At 35.1% G+C, this 15,502-nt stretch overlaps 1 protein-coding gene across 1 annotated transcript in view; it reads right to left on the minus strand.

Annotated features, from left to right (window-relative positions):
* The window catches only part of LOC150085306 (voltage-gated potassium channel subunit beta-2-like), a 355,409-nt gene that overhangs the window by 105,045 nt on the left and 234,862 nt on the right, over window positions 1-15,502 (minus strand). The window contains exon 7 of the mRNA XM_090373139.1: window positions 2,674-2,718. Coding sequence (XP_090229265.1) covers window positions 2,674-2,718 — 45 coding nt within the window. The remainder of the gene's footprint in view (window positions 1-2,673; window positions 2,719-15,502) is intronic.

Here is a 15,502-nt window from a genome sequence, read left to right on the forward strand (position 1 = left end):
TTGTTTCTTACATTTGTCCTTCATATCTTGCATTCATTCAGGTCTACGCCGCTTATTCTCAGCTTCCCAAAACAACAGTACAGGCACTCCCTGGCTTACGTAATACTTGATTTATGGAAATTTGACTTTACATAAGTTTTTGCTGGCTGGTGAAAACTTAAAACAAAAAAATCATGGAAACGTATTTTGCATCCCATAGGAATAAATGGAGGTATCGTGAAAATATCATAATGTGAACCGAATAACATGCTCCTTTTTTTTTTTGGTAATTCATTCCAAGACCTCGGAAGTTGAAATTTTCACTATATAACTAAGCTATTTATCTCTCTAAAAGGTCATTTTTATAATGGAAATTGCACTACACTCATCGTTATCATATGTTCCGTTATAAGGATCAATTTTTGAACACCTTTGTGATATTTTTCTAAACACATTTCTGGAGGTCACTACCATAAAACAAACAATTTGCACTTTCCATTTTATTGGGCTTTTCTGTAAGCGCAATCTATTATAAATGAGTAGTAAACTCAATCTTATTGAATTTGTGATAATACCGATAACTGGAATTCTGTGGGTTTTTAATTTATGGTATTATGGTGAAATGAGTTCCCCTTCACTGAAATCTTCAATCATATAAAAAATATAAAGAAATTTTCAGAATCTTCTCTTCATTCCTATTTACTTATTACAATGGTGAAGGGAAAGGGACCAACAGAAAATGCAAGTGCTGGCAGTGCCAGGAAACTAAACAAAATTGATTTAGAAATGAAAATAATTAAGAAATACAAACCAGGACAAAGTTTATTATCTATTGTACATATAATTAAAGGATCAATGCATTTAAGATCAACAGTGATCACAAAACAGTGTTCAGGTGCTATATTGAAGATAGAAAAGCTATTAATAATATGGATGGAAAATCATATTCAGAAGCAAGTGCCCCTGAGTCCAATGGCCATTCAAGCAAAAGCAAGAAGTATTTATGAAGATATTAAGGATAAATACAGCGAACCCCAAGCCAAGCCAAGTTTGCAGCAAGCAACGGGTGGTTTTATAGGTTCAAGCATTGCACTGGTTTCCAAAACATTAAAGTAAGCGGAGAATCGCCAGTGCTGATTCTGCAGCTGCAGAGAAATTTTGTGATGTGTTATGGAAAAAACCTCTTCTAAATTTGCACAGCCCTCAACTTCTGCAGTGGCGTGCTTATCAGCTGGAGAGTTAATTCTGGCAATGATGCTCAAAAGGTAAAACTTGCTGACTTATGCCTGTCTCCTGTCTCTTTTTGTAATTTTATAATTTTGAAATTTTTGTAATTTTGTAATTTTATAATTTTGAAATTTTTGTAATTTTGTAATTTTTTCTGTGCATGAGATAATAAAATTGAATAAATAATTCTATTTACATGTTCACTGAACATTTCTTTTTTGCTTCAATCAAATTCAGCACGCATAGTTGCGAGTGCTGCATAAGCATTTAGGTAAATTCTGACTTATGTAGAGTTCTGAAGAATGCAACCTTACATAAGTCAGGGAGTGACTGTACTTCTATTCCTCTTATATACATTTTTATTTAGAAAATCTAAATTATGATCTTTATTAATTCATAAATTCATTCAGTCCATTTCTTCTCCATAGTTAATATTTCTGTAGGGTTTTTAAAATATATTCCTTAGATTCAAGTGTCCCAGAGTCTGGTCCCCCCCCCCATCCCCTCAGGTTAAGACTTATCCTATGTGCTATAGCATAATCCTTCAGTCCTTATCTCATTCTTTTTCAGGTTATGCTCCAGGCTGCCCATGTAGACTGGTTCCCTGGTTGATGACTGCTGAATGTTCTTGATTAGTTAAATTTGAAAAATTACTGCCTGTATATAAGAAGGGTGCAACAACTCATCTCAGTCTGTTCCTGTACCAACAACTCAGCTCTCTTTAGGTAAGTCTTTCCATGTTTCAATTTTAATTAAAATTTTGGTCTTATAGCATCATGTGTCTCCCTTCTGTTAGCTATGTATAAAAAGAATTCAAAGCCTTTTCCAAATTTTAATAGGTCTTTAGTTACCAATTACTCTTCATATTACCCAGTTTTAATCATTGTAACTCAATTATCTCATTTCTAATCTTTAGTTAAATGATATTATGTTATTCTTTGGAGGGGGGGGGAGATGTGAACTAGCATTACTTTCTCAGTAATGTTAGTAAGACTTTAGTATTCTTTAGTTAAGTTTTAGCTTCCTTAAATTTATTTCTTTTACTACATCAAATGTACATTCAGTGTGCATCTGCATCTTTACCTTACTATAACTGTTTGTTTTGTAATTGATTTTCTTCTTTTGTTTACCTCCCAGAGGCCTGAATAGGGGGGTTCAGCAGAACCTTGAAACACAGCCAACTGTATTAATCATAGATTGATGTGATAACACTTCAATGAACATCTAAAACATACTTATATGGTATGATGGTGTGTTTACTTTGTTTAACTTCCAATAATGACTAATCACATATCATCCCCTTTTCAGATAATCAGAGAGAGAAACTTTAAAGAATTATATATAAATCATCTGCATAGATTATGGTAGAATTTTTGGATAAAAGGAAATGGCAATACCAAAAACATTTTTTGGTAATAAATGCCATTTTTGAGAATTATTACTTGACACATATATCATTCACCTTACCTCCATTCCTTTTTCTTCAGGATTTTTCCTAACATTATTTCTGCCCTACATAATAAGGGAGAAAAAAAAGTCTACATTTCCAAAACATCTACAAACTAAAAGCTAAGCATATTTTTTTAGAAACACTGATTATTGTGATTAAATTCTGTCTTGATAATATGATATCATTAAAAATAGGATTTAGGAATGACCACAACAAAAACAACTCCAAAAACTGTTGTTAACCAGTTCCTTGATGCCAATGTGTGCCCTGCAAAATTAAATTTAAGAAAGAAGAGGGTAAACGTGGCCACATGGAATGTAAAAAGTTTAAAAGAAGGCAAAATGGATATGGTCATCAATGAAATAGAAAGGTATAAAATTTACACTTTAGGAGCAACCAAATTCATGTGGACAGGACAAGGTCATTTCAAAACTGGAAAACTGTTCAATGTCTCTTCTTGGATACAATCCTATTAATAGTAGAATTATGACGGTTAGGATTCAAAGCCAGCCAGTAAATCTCACAGTTTTAGTTGCATATGCACCGACATCAATGTCCACAGACGTTTATTATGAAAATCTCCAGTCAGCTCTTGATCTGATCCCAAAAAAGGATATTTTGATACTCATGGGTGATTTTAATGCAAAAGTAGGCAAGACAGTTTCTTCTAGTCTGGAATGTGGTAGGTTTGGTCTTGGCACTAGAAATGAGTGTGGTGAAAGTTTAATTGAATTTTGTCATCTGAACAGTCTTGTCATATGTAACTCCTGCTTTCAGCAGCACCCGAGAAAGTGCTACACATGGAAATCTCCTGATCATAAAACAAGGAATTAGATTGATTATATCCTTATGCAGCAAAGGTGGCGTTCCAGTGTAATCACAGCAAAAACACTTCCTGGAGCAGGTTGTGGCAGTGATCATCAGCTACTCCACATCATTCTCAAGCTGAAGCTGAAAAAGATCATGAATAAGGTTTTCCCTGGATGATTGGATATAGAAAATATTCCAAACGATTATATGCTTGAAACAGGCAATCATTTTCAAGCTCTATTAGAACTAGATGACGGTATGCTGTCTGAGGAAATGTGGGAAAATACAAAAAACATTATTAAGGATTCAGCAAATAGACACATTAGAGAAAGGTCAAAAATCAGGAAGCCTTGGCTTACAGAAGCCAATTTTAAAACTTATTATATCAATTGAAAGTGTAAAGAAATCGAATACCACAATAAATGAAACAACACTAAAAAGATGTATGGTGTAATTAAGTCCTTAAGACAAAATTTCCGACCAAAACTTAATGTAATTAAGGACTCCAAAGGGGAAATTTTAACAGAGGAGAGCACAATCAAAGGACGGTGGAAAGAATACTGTGAACAGCTTTTTCGAGCACCTGCTGGCACTAATGATCTGCTACCCCCTTTTCAAGAGTGTGATCATGAACCAGTTCCACTGAAGGAAGAAGTTGAAAAAGCCATCAGAGAACTAACATGTGGCAAGTCACCCGGAATTGATGAAATCCCAGCGGAATTGATTAAAGTTACAGGTGTGAAGGGCGCTGAGTTTTTTCATAAAATGATTGTAAAAATTTGGGAAATGGGATGGTGGCCATCAGATTGGAAGAAATCGATTTTCATCCTCTTACCAAAAAAAGGAGATCCGAAAATTTGCTCAAATTACGGGACTATTAGCCTAATTTCTCACGCTCGCGAGATTCTTCTTAAATTCATATTAAACAGAATCTCAAGAAAACTTGAAGAAGAAATGCCAGAAGAGCAAGCAGGTTTCAGAAGGGGTAGAGGAATCAGATCTTAAGTTTACGACTGATTATTGAAAAATGCAAAGAATTCAAATGTTCCAGTCATTTTGCATTTTATAGATTATGCAAAAGCATTTGATTGTGTTCAAAATGAGAAACTATGGGAAACGACTATTATGGGTTTCCCAATCCACATAATTCAGCTGATTAAGCTACTGTACCAAGAACAGGAAGGAACTGTGAGAGCGAACATGGGAAACACAGACTTTTTCACAATAGGTAACGGTGTCAGGCAGGGCTGTATTTTGTCACCTCACCTTTTTAATCTTTGTGCCGAAGATATCATGCATGAAGCTTTGGAAGATTTAGAGACTGGCATCAAAATTGGAGGACTGAAGATAAACAACCTTCGTTATGCAGATGATACTGTGTCACAACAGCTCCTCAGGGAGCTATGTGACTGGAAGAGGAAGAAGAATAAGGGGTGCATATGAATGCTGTGTATCTGATTTATATATTCTCCTGGGAAATTTTGCTCCCCTGAGTTGCCTGCATTTCAAAGACTCTTTTATTCATTTAATTTTTTGGGGAAAGCATTAATAAATCAAAATAACACCAATAACAGAAATTACATAAATGAACACAGAATAGTAGGACACACTATTCCATTATTTTTTACTGTTTAAATAAAACAGTATGTTAAACTGCCTGAATAAAAAAAAAAAAAAAAAAAAAAAAAAATCATGATTTTACTTCTCTCATAAGTAGCCAACTTTTGATTATCAAAAAGCTGTGATGTAATGAATTACTTTCAAATAAAGAAGCTACCACCTAAAACTAAAGAATATGCTGCTGTTTATTTAAGAGTATTGCTGTTATGACAGCTGTTTCAGTAACACTGCTACTTTGTCAGAAAGTGATAGGTCATTTATGAGAGAGGCAGTTTAATTTTATGACAGATACTGTATGATACTCAAAGTTCATTCTCATGAAAATATAAAGGAAGTTGAATATGTTTGCAAATAATTGACTGCATACTGGATGATACATTTCCTAGAAGGACAGAACTCAAATTCACATCAGATATGACACATTGTGCTTCACCCACTCATTCCAGTAAACTGTTTGGAATCCTTATTTAGCTACACTATATCAAGATATTAAAAAGTCTTAAAAGGTTAAAATGGATATCATGTACCATAGTCATCAAGGCTAATCCTATCTAAGATCTTCAAGTCACTCTTACAATGAAATAAGTATAATTACTTATATTTTCCCTATAAATTGATTAATACTAAAGTAGATTGCCCGGTACTTCCTGAATCTGTCAAATTTAATACATATCACCAAAGCCGAATTTGCAGATGTGCAATAGCACTGTTTCTCAAGGACCCAAAGATAGTTATGGGCCCTAGGAACAATGCATTTGGTCCAGACTGCCTATATCTAGCATAACATTTCACCAGCACCTGAAAAATAATCAGAAAATGTGATGCTGTAACCAACTCAGGCAACTTCATTTTCTTGCACACTGGATCTAGTGGCTTTCACTGTTATGCTGACCTGTACATCAAATTATTTTGTAAGTAATTTTATTGATCAGAATTTTGTTTTAACTTTTCATGATATTTTATCAACATCTAATAAGAAAAGAAAATTTATTTGCAAATATATATGAATTAACACAACAAATCTTACATTTATTTCAAACTTCTGAGAAAAAAAAGCCGAAATCTACATCTTTAATTCCCAAATATGAGAAATTTAGGAATTAATTTACAATATACTACAATATAATGCAAATACACTTCAAATAAAATGTTACAATAAGATGATGTACTTCTTTAACCTTCCAGCAGGCAGTAAATTTTTGCACAAAGCAGTTGCACTTTGGTAAAAGAGACCCTATTTTATAAACTTAAAAATTGGCAAGAAATAATTCAAATTGTTCACTTTTTTTATTACCTTTATTATCAATCTATTTTTATCAATTCACATCACAACACCTTTATCATATCACCCTTATGATCAATCTAGAGGTTTGGGTTCAAACTCCATCACAGATTGGAGGAACTCCCAATTCAGAATATAACCCAGATTGGAATACCATTATGGGTTCCTTCAGTCAGGGATCTCCTCTACAATCTATTCTGGTCTCCACAATCCATGAAACATGAATATCAGTACAAACACAAACAATAATTCAGAAGTACACAACTGAGATCACAACCAGTAATATACCAACTGCCAAACTAAGATCAAATAATCAGTGAATTGAGAAACCTGAAAAACAACCAATCACTACATTCCTTAACAACTTTAATAATCTCTGTTATTCTCTACCATCTCTAACATTAATACTGCATTTTTTAAATTATTTAATTTACATTTGAACACATCCACATTTTTCTGACAGTAACTGTTATATGGAGATGTCTGACACCCCATTCCACCTGCAAAAGAGACATCAAAGTCACTACGGCGAACATTCAGTTAAAGTATGAAGGCTAATGTTTTTAGGCAACTAGATATCGTGGAAGTAAATTCTTAGAATACACACACAAGTCTAAATAAAAATTAAAATGTTTGGGAGAAGTGGGGATCAAGCACCCTGCATGACCATTTATAGAATAAGCATGTTTATAAAACATTTATGCTTATTATGTTTATATGTGAGATGTACCATAAATTCTAACAAAAAAAAAGAATAATTATGTATTAATGAAATTCATATCATAATAAATTCTTTTTATGTTTACACTGCAAATTTTGTCCAAATTAATTCATTTTTTGTCATTTTACAGAACCTGAAAGACCTACTACACTGAACAGAAATGGAAAAAGTAGTGGAGGTTACAGTATTAAAGAAGAACCTGCAGAAGAAGACCCTCAGTCTACAAACCATTTCATGCCAATATGGAGGACACCTTGTGTAGACCTTGCTCCTTCATATGTCACTGTAAAAAAAAGTGTATAGGGCAGCTAAATTCAAGCATAGTAGAGGGGGTCAGTTGAAGATAATTCTTGACCAGGGAGGCCCTCATGTCATTTCTACAAAAACTATCAACTCATAATGACATGTTGAATAGACAACTTATGTAATTGAGACCTGCTAATATTCATAAAATCGGAGAAATGCTAACTTATTGTGATTTTCTCTTGTAGAGGATCTGTGTCCTTATTTTGAATTTAAATGAATGGTTTGGTTTTAAATCAAATAAAAATAAAATATTAAATAGAATATATATGATATTAAGAAATATTATATTTCAGAAATTCTCTTACCTGAGATTTTTCAGGAATAACCACAAGCAGGTAAGGTACAATTAGAATAGATGGAAACAGTAATGAGAGATCTGCCTAAAGATAGATGAACCTTGTAATAGGACAAAGGAATGAAAGCAAGCTTTTACCCTAAATACATGCATGGCAAATAATTGGAAATATAAAGGGAGATAAATACCTGAAGCTTGATGGGGGCTTTTCGCTTATACCATCTTCGAAGGGGAAACAAACACATGTCGAAGGCTGTATTTATAGCCCAGTCACATTCCATTGCAGTATTTCGAAAGCGTGGAGTGGGGTGTTTAAGTATGTGAAAGGAAGAGATGGAGGATAGAGGGAAAATTCTTGCCCCCATGTATTTCATTAATAGTTAAGAATTTGAAAATTTAGAGATTTCATCATCAGCCATTTTCAATCCACTGCAGGATGAAGGCCTCTCCAGCAACTTTCCAGTTCCTTCTGTTTTGTGCAACGGCCATCCGTTTACTACAAACAAACTTGTGAAATTCATCTGTCCATCTCCGCTGTTGTCTTCCAGGTTTTTTTTTTAAGCTCCTCTTGGGTACCATTCTGTTATTCTCTTAGTCCATCTGTCATCATGTCTTCGAGTTGTGTCCTGCCCAAGACCATTTCAGCTCTTTAGTTTTGATAAGAATGTCCTTTATTTGTGTTTCCTGCCTAATCCACATGTTTCTCTTCTTATCTAACAGTCTGATTCCTAATATAATTCATTCCATTCTTCACTGTGTAGTTTCAGCTTTTCTTCAATTCTTTTGGTGAGTGCCCAAATTCCATAAGTCATCGTCGGGAGTATAGAGAACATACACTGGTTCCTTATTTTACATTTCAGACAAATTGAAATATTTCTCCTCAGTATGTGACTATATTTACTGAAAGCTATTCATCCGAAATTTATTCTTCTCTTGACTTCCAGCCATTTATCATTATTACAGCTAATGACTTGTCCCAGATAAGTATATGAATCCACATTTTCAATTATTCCTCCTTCAATGATTATATCCCCTTCTGTGGCATATTTGTTCATCATTACTTTTGTTTTAGCCATATTCCTCTTTAGTCCAAAATCCTTACTAACTCTGCATAACTGATTACGATTTTCCTCCAATTCTTTGAGATTTTTTTGAAGCCATTTTTAAACTGCTTTTGTGCTTGGATTCTCGTATGTAATGATGTGCTTGTGTTGCCTACACACACACACACACACACACACATATATATACACACAGGGTGTTTAAAAAGTGATAGTCAATAATTTAAAGGTGAACTGTACAAACTACAATATGCAAAAAAAAGTCTAGTAAACATGGGTCCTTAGTGAATCGTTTTTGAACTATTGCACATTTATAGTTAGGATCCACCACTGTACAGAGTTGGGATCCACCACTGACTTGTTTGTTTAGGTTAGATTATGCTCATTCTCTCCGTTTCCCCTCTCTCAATGCTCTGAGACATAGCAGGCTAGCACTCATCAAAGGATAGTCAACATGGAAAGAGGTAACCTCTTTCCATCAGCAACAAAGAGTATGCGGACATACACTTGATGTATGGTAAAGCCAACACCAGTGCACTCGAGGCTGCACGTTTGTACCAAGAAGCATTTGGCGCATTATAGCCTCAGTTGCTGATGCGCCAATAAACCCCAAACCAAACCAAAACCAAGAAGCATTTCCCCAACAGGTGCACATTCGTCGGGTACATCAGCGCCTTAGAGAACATGGGTGCTTCGCACATGGTACAAGCAGGTAGACCCAGAAGCATAACACCTGATGTTGAGGAAAGGGTGTTAGAAAGAACATCCTGTAACATGTCACATCTGTAAAATCCTGTGGTGTTGAAACCAAAAATTAAAAATTATCTTATGTTTAATAAAACCACCCTTAGCAAAGGATTCACAGCCTTTTTACTAAACTAGTGCTCCCATAGTCAGTGGCAGATCTAAACAGAAAATGTGCATTATCTCAAAAATGGTTCATTTGCAGCCCGATGTTCACTGGGACTTTTTTTGCTTATTTTAGTTTGTACTTTTCACCTTTAAATTATTGACCATCATTTTTGAAACATCCTGTATAAGCACACACAATCACAGTCTGGTGTGCAAGGAATTGCATAAACTGTGTTTGTTTATTGTTTCAAATCTATTGTTGTGTCATTGTTTTTTGAATTTTTAAGGTATGCTTATAGTTCCTTTGAGCTGCCGAAGGCTAAGTGTACTCCAGAATCTTTGAAAGTTTTTTTTCAAAGGTTGTTGGTATGTTTCAACATATGGGAAGCCTATCCATTGTTTTTTCATCACTTCTCAATTTGGTTTTTCTTTACTAATTTTTTCAGTGGTATTTAAGGCACTGTGTACGAGCCATTTTGGGTAACTGCAGATGGAGAATCTGTCCTTAAGTGATTCGATTTCCTGTTTACAATCATCCTCTATAGATGAATACTTGAAAGCACTGCTGAACTGGGCTATTAAAATTGATATTTTATGGGAAAGGGGTCTCTAGAGTAATAATACAAATAATTACCCTTCTTTGTAGGTTTCTGATATATTTTAATGTTGATTTTGCTGGCATTTCTCATTAATGTTAGATTTAAGAAGTTTATACTGTTGTTTTCTTCATTTTCTATTGAGAATTGTAGCCTTTCATCTACATTATTCAACTCATGAAAGACTGTATTTATGGTGTCCGATTTGCCTATAAGCAGACAATCATCTTCCATAAAATTTAAGGGATAGGGAAGAGTACTTGGAAATGATATGATTCTCTGTTTCCAGAAGGTAAAATTCAGAGAGATGGCAACTTATGGAACTGCTCATTGGTACCCCAAATACTTGTTGGTAAACAACTCCTTCGTGGGTGAAACAATTGGTGGATAACAGTATGTTTAGTAAGTTTGTTATGTCAGTGATTTCTAATTTTGTTCTGTTTTTTAGTTTGAAATCATTGTGTAACAAATTCTGAGTAGCCTTCACTGCTTTCTGAGATTGTTCATTTGTATATAATGATTTTATATCGAAGAAATATAATTGGGAATCGGGTTCTAATTTTATATTGTTGACTGATGAAAAGAGTTGTAATTCATTAAAGGTTTTAGTAAGTAAACTACAAATTTTGCCAAGTTTGCTGTTGACGTATTTTTGAAACTAACTATGGGCCTTAATGTTTTGTCGAGGTTATGTAACTTTATGACCAAAAATCTAGGGTGAACGTGTTGTATGGGCTAAGAGGTCTGTGTACAAATTGCTTGTAATCTTTTCTTCGGGAGATAATCTTTTTAATTCTTTTTCGATTTTTGATCTGATGGTGGGAATAGGATTTTTTCCCCTAGTTTCTGGTATATATTTGTATCTTGTTTTCAGGCCAACATGTCACCTGACGTAGTTTCTGATTCCCCTTTCTAGTTTCTGGTATGTATTTGTATCTTGTTTGTCCATCCAACATGTTGCAGTATGTTTCAAGTTTCAACATGTTCAAGTTTCAAGACAATAGCATTGCAATAATGTTTTTTATACGATGTAAACTGATAATTTATTAGATGATTGTTTTCTACAGCAGCATGTCTGGAAGGCAACTAGAGGGAGTAATACATTTGATCTGATTATCAGCAGTGATTCTTCATGCATTAAGAATCTGCAGTTGGTCAAGATTTAGGCCTAAATGGATGTCAGATGAACTAATTGGACATGTGGCAGAGAAGAAAAATGCATGGGATACATATAAATTAACAGGTGACACAAAAGCCTATGATAGATATAAGCTGGTCTGTAACCAAGTCACAAAGGTGGTTAGGCAGATTATGAGAAATCTTTGGCAAAGGATGAAAGGAAAAACAGAAAAGAGTTCTTTACTTATGTAAACTCTAAAAGGAAGGAGATGAATCAGATTGGTCCACTTGATATCGATGGTTCAACTGTTGATGAGCCTGCTCAGGTAGCTAACAAACTAAATGAATATGTTGCATCTACATTCACACATGAGGAGTTATTCAGGGAGGGGGATGCCAGAGGTGTAATAAACTCTGGCAGTAAGTTAGATAATCTGGTAATAACTGAGAGTAAAGTGGAGGAGAAACTGTTGAAGATGAACATAAGAAAGGCACCTGGGGTGGATGGAATCTATCCAGTTATATTAAAGGAGGCAGCAAAGGAAGCAAACCCTTAGCCATAATTATGAGAGTTTCCTTGGACTCAGGGGAGGTACCCATGGACTGGAGATGTGCAAATGTGACCCCATACCACAAAGGAGGATCAAAGGGAGACACAGGTAATTACAGACCTGTTAGCTTAACTTCGGTTACAGGGAAATTAATGGAGGCACTGTTAAAAGAAGCATTGCAGGATCATCTAGACAAGACTTCAGTTATAGCTCGGAGACAGCGTGGGTTTGTTAAGGGGAAGTCTTGTCAGGCCAACTTGATTAGATACTATGATGTGGTCCCAAAGGAACTAGATGCAAAGAATAATTTTGATATCATATATTTGGATCTTAGAAAGGCTTTTGATACTGTTACACATGGAAGACTGCTGCACAAATTAGAGCAGTGTGGCATTGGAGGCAAATTGCTGCTATGGATAAAGGGATGGTTGAGAGGGAGAAGACAGAGAGTGGTAATCAGTGGACACTGCTCTTCGTGGAATAATGGTATTAGTGGAGTCCCCTAGGGTTTAGTGTTGGTCCATTGTTGTTTTCTGTATTCATTAATGATATTGATGATGGTATATCAAGCTTAATGTCCAAGTTTGCAGACGACATGAAGGTTAGCAGGGTTGTTAATGACACTAATGATAGTATGTTGCTGCAACAAGATCTAGAAAAATTGAGCAGATGGGCTGAGAGGTGGCAAATGAAGTTTAACATTGACAAATGTAAAGTACTGCATATTGGAAGCAGTAACCCCAGAGTAACATATCAACTGTGTGGTACTACACTCACAGTGGTAGAGAGTGAAAAGGACCTGGAGGTAATTGTGCATCGGATATGAAGTTTTCTGAGCAGTGCAGATGGTCTGCATGAGTAGCTCATGGTGTCTTGTCAATGATACACAGGAATTTTTCTAGCAGAAATAAGGAGGTGATTATCCCCTTGTATAAAGTAATTGTCAGGGGCCACACCTTGAGTACTGTATACAAGTCTGGAGGCTTCATTTTAAGACGGACGTAGAACTGTTGGAAAGAGTAGAGAAGGGCAACAAGATTGGTGAATGGAACAAAGGGTTTCTCTTACGCAGAAAGGCTTAAATTTTGCAAAATTACAGTGTCTGTAGAATAGGCATCTGCGAGGTGATTTGATTGAGGTGTATAAAGTCTTGAATGGTTTGAGCATGCTCAATGCTGATGAGATTCTTCCTCTTGCTCAGAATAAACACCCGATAGGGCATAAATTCAAATTGAGGAAAGACAGTTACGGGTGGTTGACTGCTGGAACAAACTTCCATCTGTCATTGTAGAAGTTGTTAACTTAAACAGATTCAAGGCAGAACTAGACAAACATTTGGAGCAAGTGGATGGGTGAAATGAGAAGGGGGTGTGTTTTTTTTTGTCTGATACTATTTAAGCTTGCTTTCTTGCATCATGTGCCCTTGCCAATGCTAATGTTAATGAGTGACTGCCGACTGATAAGACTGAGTTTACAAAAACAATAGCTGATCAAACTGTGACAGAGCATGCAGAGATATGAAATGTGCTGTGTTCCAAAACTTCTGAGTCCTGAAAAAAAGCTGGTCAGATATAATATGTCAAGGGAAAATCTGTATGTTCACATACAGATTTTCTGGATGTTCACATCTGGATGTTCACAGAAGATCCAGAGGAATTCCTGTAATTTCATAACAGTGGACAAAACATGTCCATTGCTTCCAACCAAATTAAGTGGAAACACCTTTAATGAGCTTGGTCAAACATTCTGCACCACTGAACCAAGTGTGGAGTTACAGGAAAAATATATTGAGAAATAACCCAGAAGTGACTCTCCCTTCTTAATTAGGCTTAGAGCATATGGAACACCCCTTATAAAATAATTATCTCAAAACCACTTTGTTTGCCTAACTGTAAACCACAATGCTTTTTAACAAAATATTTTTTCACCACCAATGTCCCTATCAAAATTCAAATTCTGCATCCATATTGAACTATTCAAACTATTTATTTACATTTGAATACCTTGATATTCTTCTGAAAGTAACAGTTCTGTGGAGTGTTTGACACTCTTTGCCATCTGCATAACAGATGTCAAAGTTACTAAAACAAAACTGCAACTAATATATGAAAGCAAATATATTTTTAGACATCTAGATGGTACCATAAATCAGTTTTTAAAACAATGTTAATTTGGCAATCAAAATTAAAATTCTTCAGGTGTAACGTACTCCATGCAGTCATTTCAGGGTTAAGCATATTTATAAAATAATCATGCTCATTGTGTTTCTAAAGAAATCTTTAGAGAAATGAAATGCAATCAGATCACTTGTAACCAACTAAATTAATTAAATTAAACTAATAGTTAAATGGATAAAAATCCTCCAATTCTTATATCACAATTATGGGAACCCAGTTTAACAGTTTATAGCCAGGTAGACCTAGAGTCCAAAGCAAGGGTGCAGTGGTGCAACTAGTTCAGGACCCCAAGATGGTTGCTGTAGCCCCAAAGACAAAGTTTTTTTGTCTGGACAGTGCTAGAACAAGGGCGGCGCACTCTTCTCAGATACAAGAAAGTCGGGGAATAACAATCCATACTAAAATATAGCTAGAGGCATTCTATAATTGGGGGGGGGCTGCATATTTGGTATTTTTTCCAATATGCAAAATTACCTAGTATCGGCACTGGGTCCAAGACCTCCTGCAACCTATTTTTAGTTTCTAAAAATGTGTACACCAGGATCCCAGGGGCTACCTATTTAGCATCAGTCCAGAGAGTTATGAGAATACAACTGCCAAGGATACAGCATAATTAATAATTTGCAAAGATACAGAATACATTCCTAATGTTTCAATCTAATTATGCTGTGAATCGCATCATAAATGAAGGTAGCATTTCTGCATTCATTTATGATGCAGCATCTCAAATAAAAAGCCTGAACTAAATGGAGCTAAATCCAAGCACAAAAAAATAGACAGCCAAGTTGGGGGACTATAATAATTCAGATCTGTGCTTGTATGCCAATCACGACTTGCTCCTGTCACTTCAGGTTTTGAAGCAAAAGATAAAAATGCATTTAGAATATACTTTCAATGATCTCATATTCCAAAATAAAAAAAATAAAAAAATTTTTAAAAGAATTTTTTTTTAATATTGTTCTGTTTTCATGCTGTGAGAACAAGTGAAAAATTACACTCTTATTTTTGCAAAAATGCATTGTAAACTCAGTTGAAGCATAAAAATAATAAAGTACATGTGCAAGGTTTAAAAAAAAATCATTTAATAAAAAAAATAAAAAAAAAATAAAAGCTCACATCCAGTTATTTACCCTTCTAAAATATGACCAATGGCTCTCAGGGAGGCAGGCTTCATTCAGGAATAAGAGCATGCATTCAACAGCCCTGCCAGTGGCATAGCCAGGATTTTCTGTCAGCAGGTACAGTCACAAAAAAAGGCACCAATTGCCTAATGCTAAAAAGCACCACAATGCCAGATTTTGGCATTAGGGGGTACAATATACTTGCTGACCCTACCCTGGCTAGGGTTAGCAGGTAAACTGAGCCCTGCTCTATCAAGCAGCCAGCAGAATGACTTGTTGTTTACAAATTTTGACTACTTACTGCCCATTTTTATAAAATTCCCCAATCAAAAGTA

This window comes from Mastigoproctus giganteus, chromosome 5, assembly GCF_048544385.1.
Source record: "Mastigoproctus giganteus isolate SK-2022 chromosome 5, ASM4854438v1, whole genome shotgun sequence".
NCBI lineage: Eukaryota > Metazoa > Arthropoda > Arachnida > Uropygi > Thelyphonidae > Mastigoproctus > Mastigoproctus giganteus.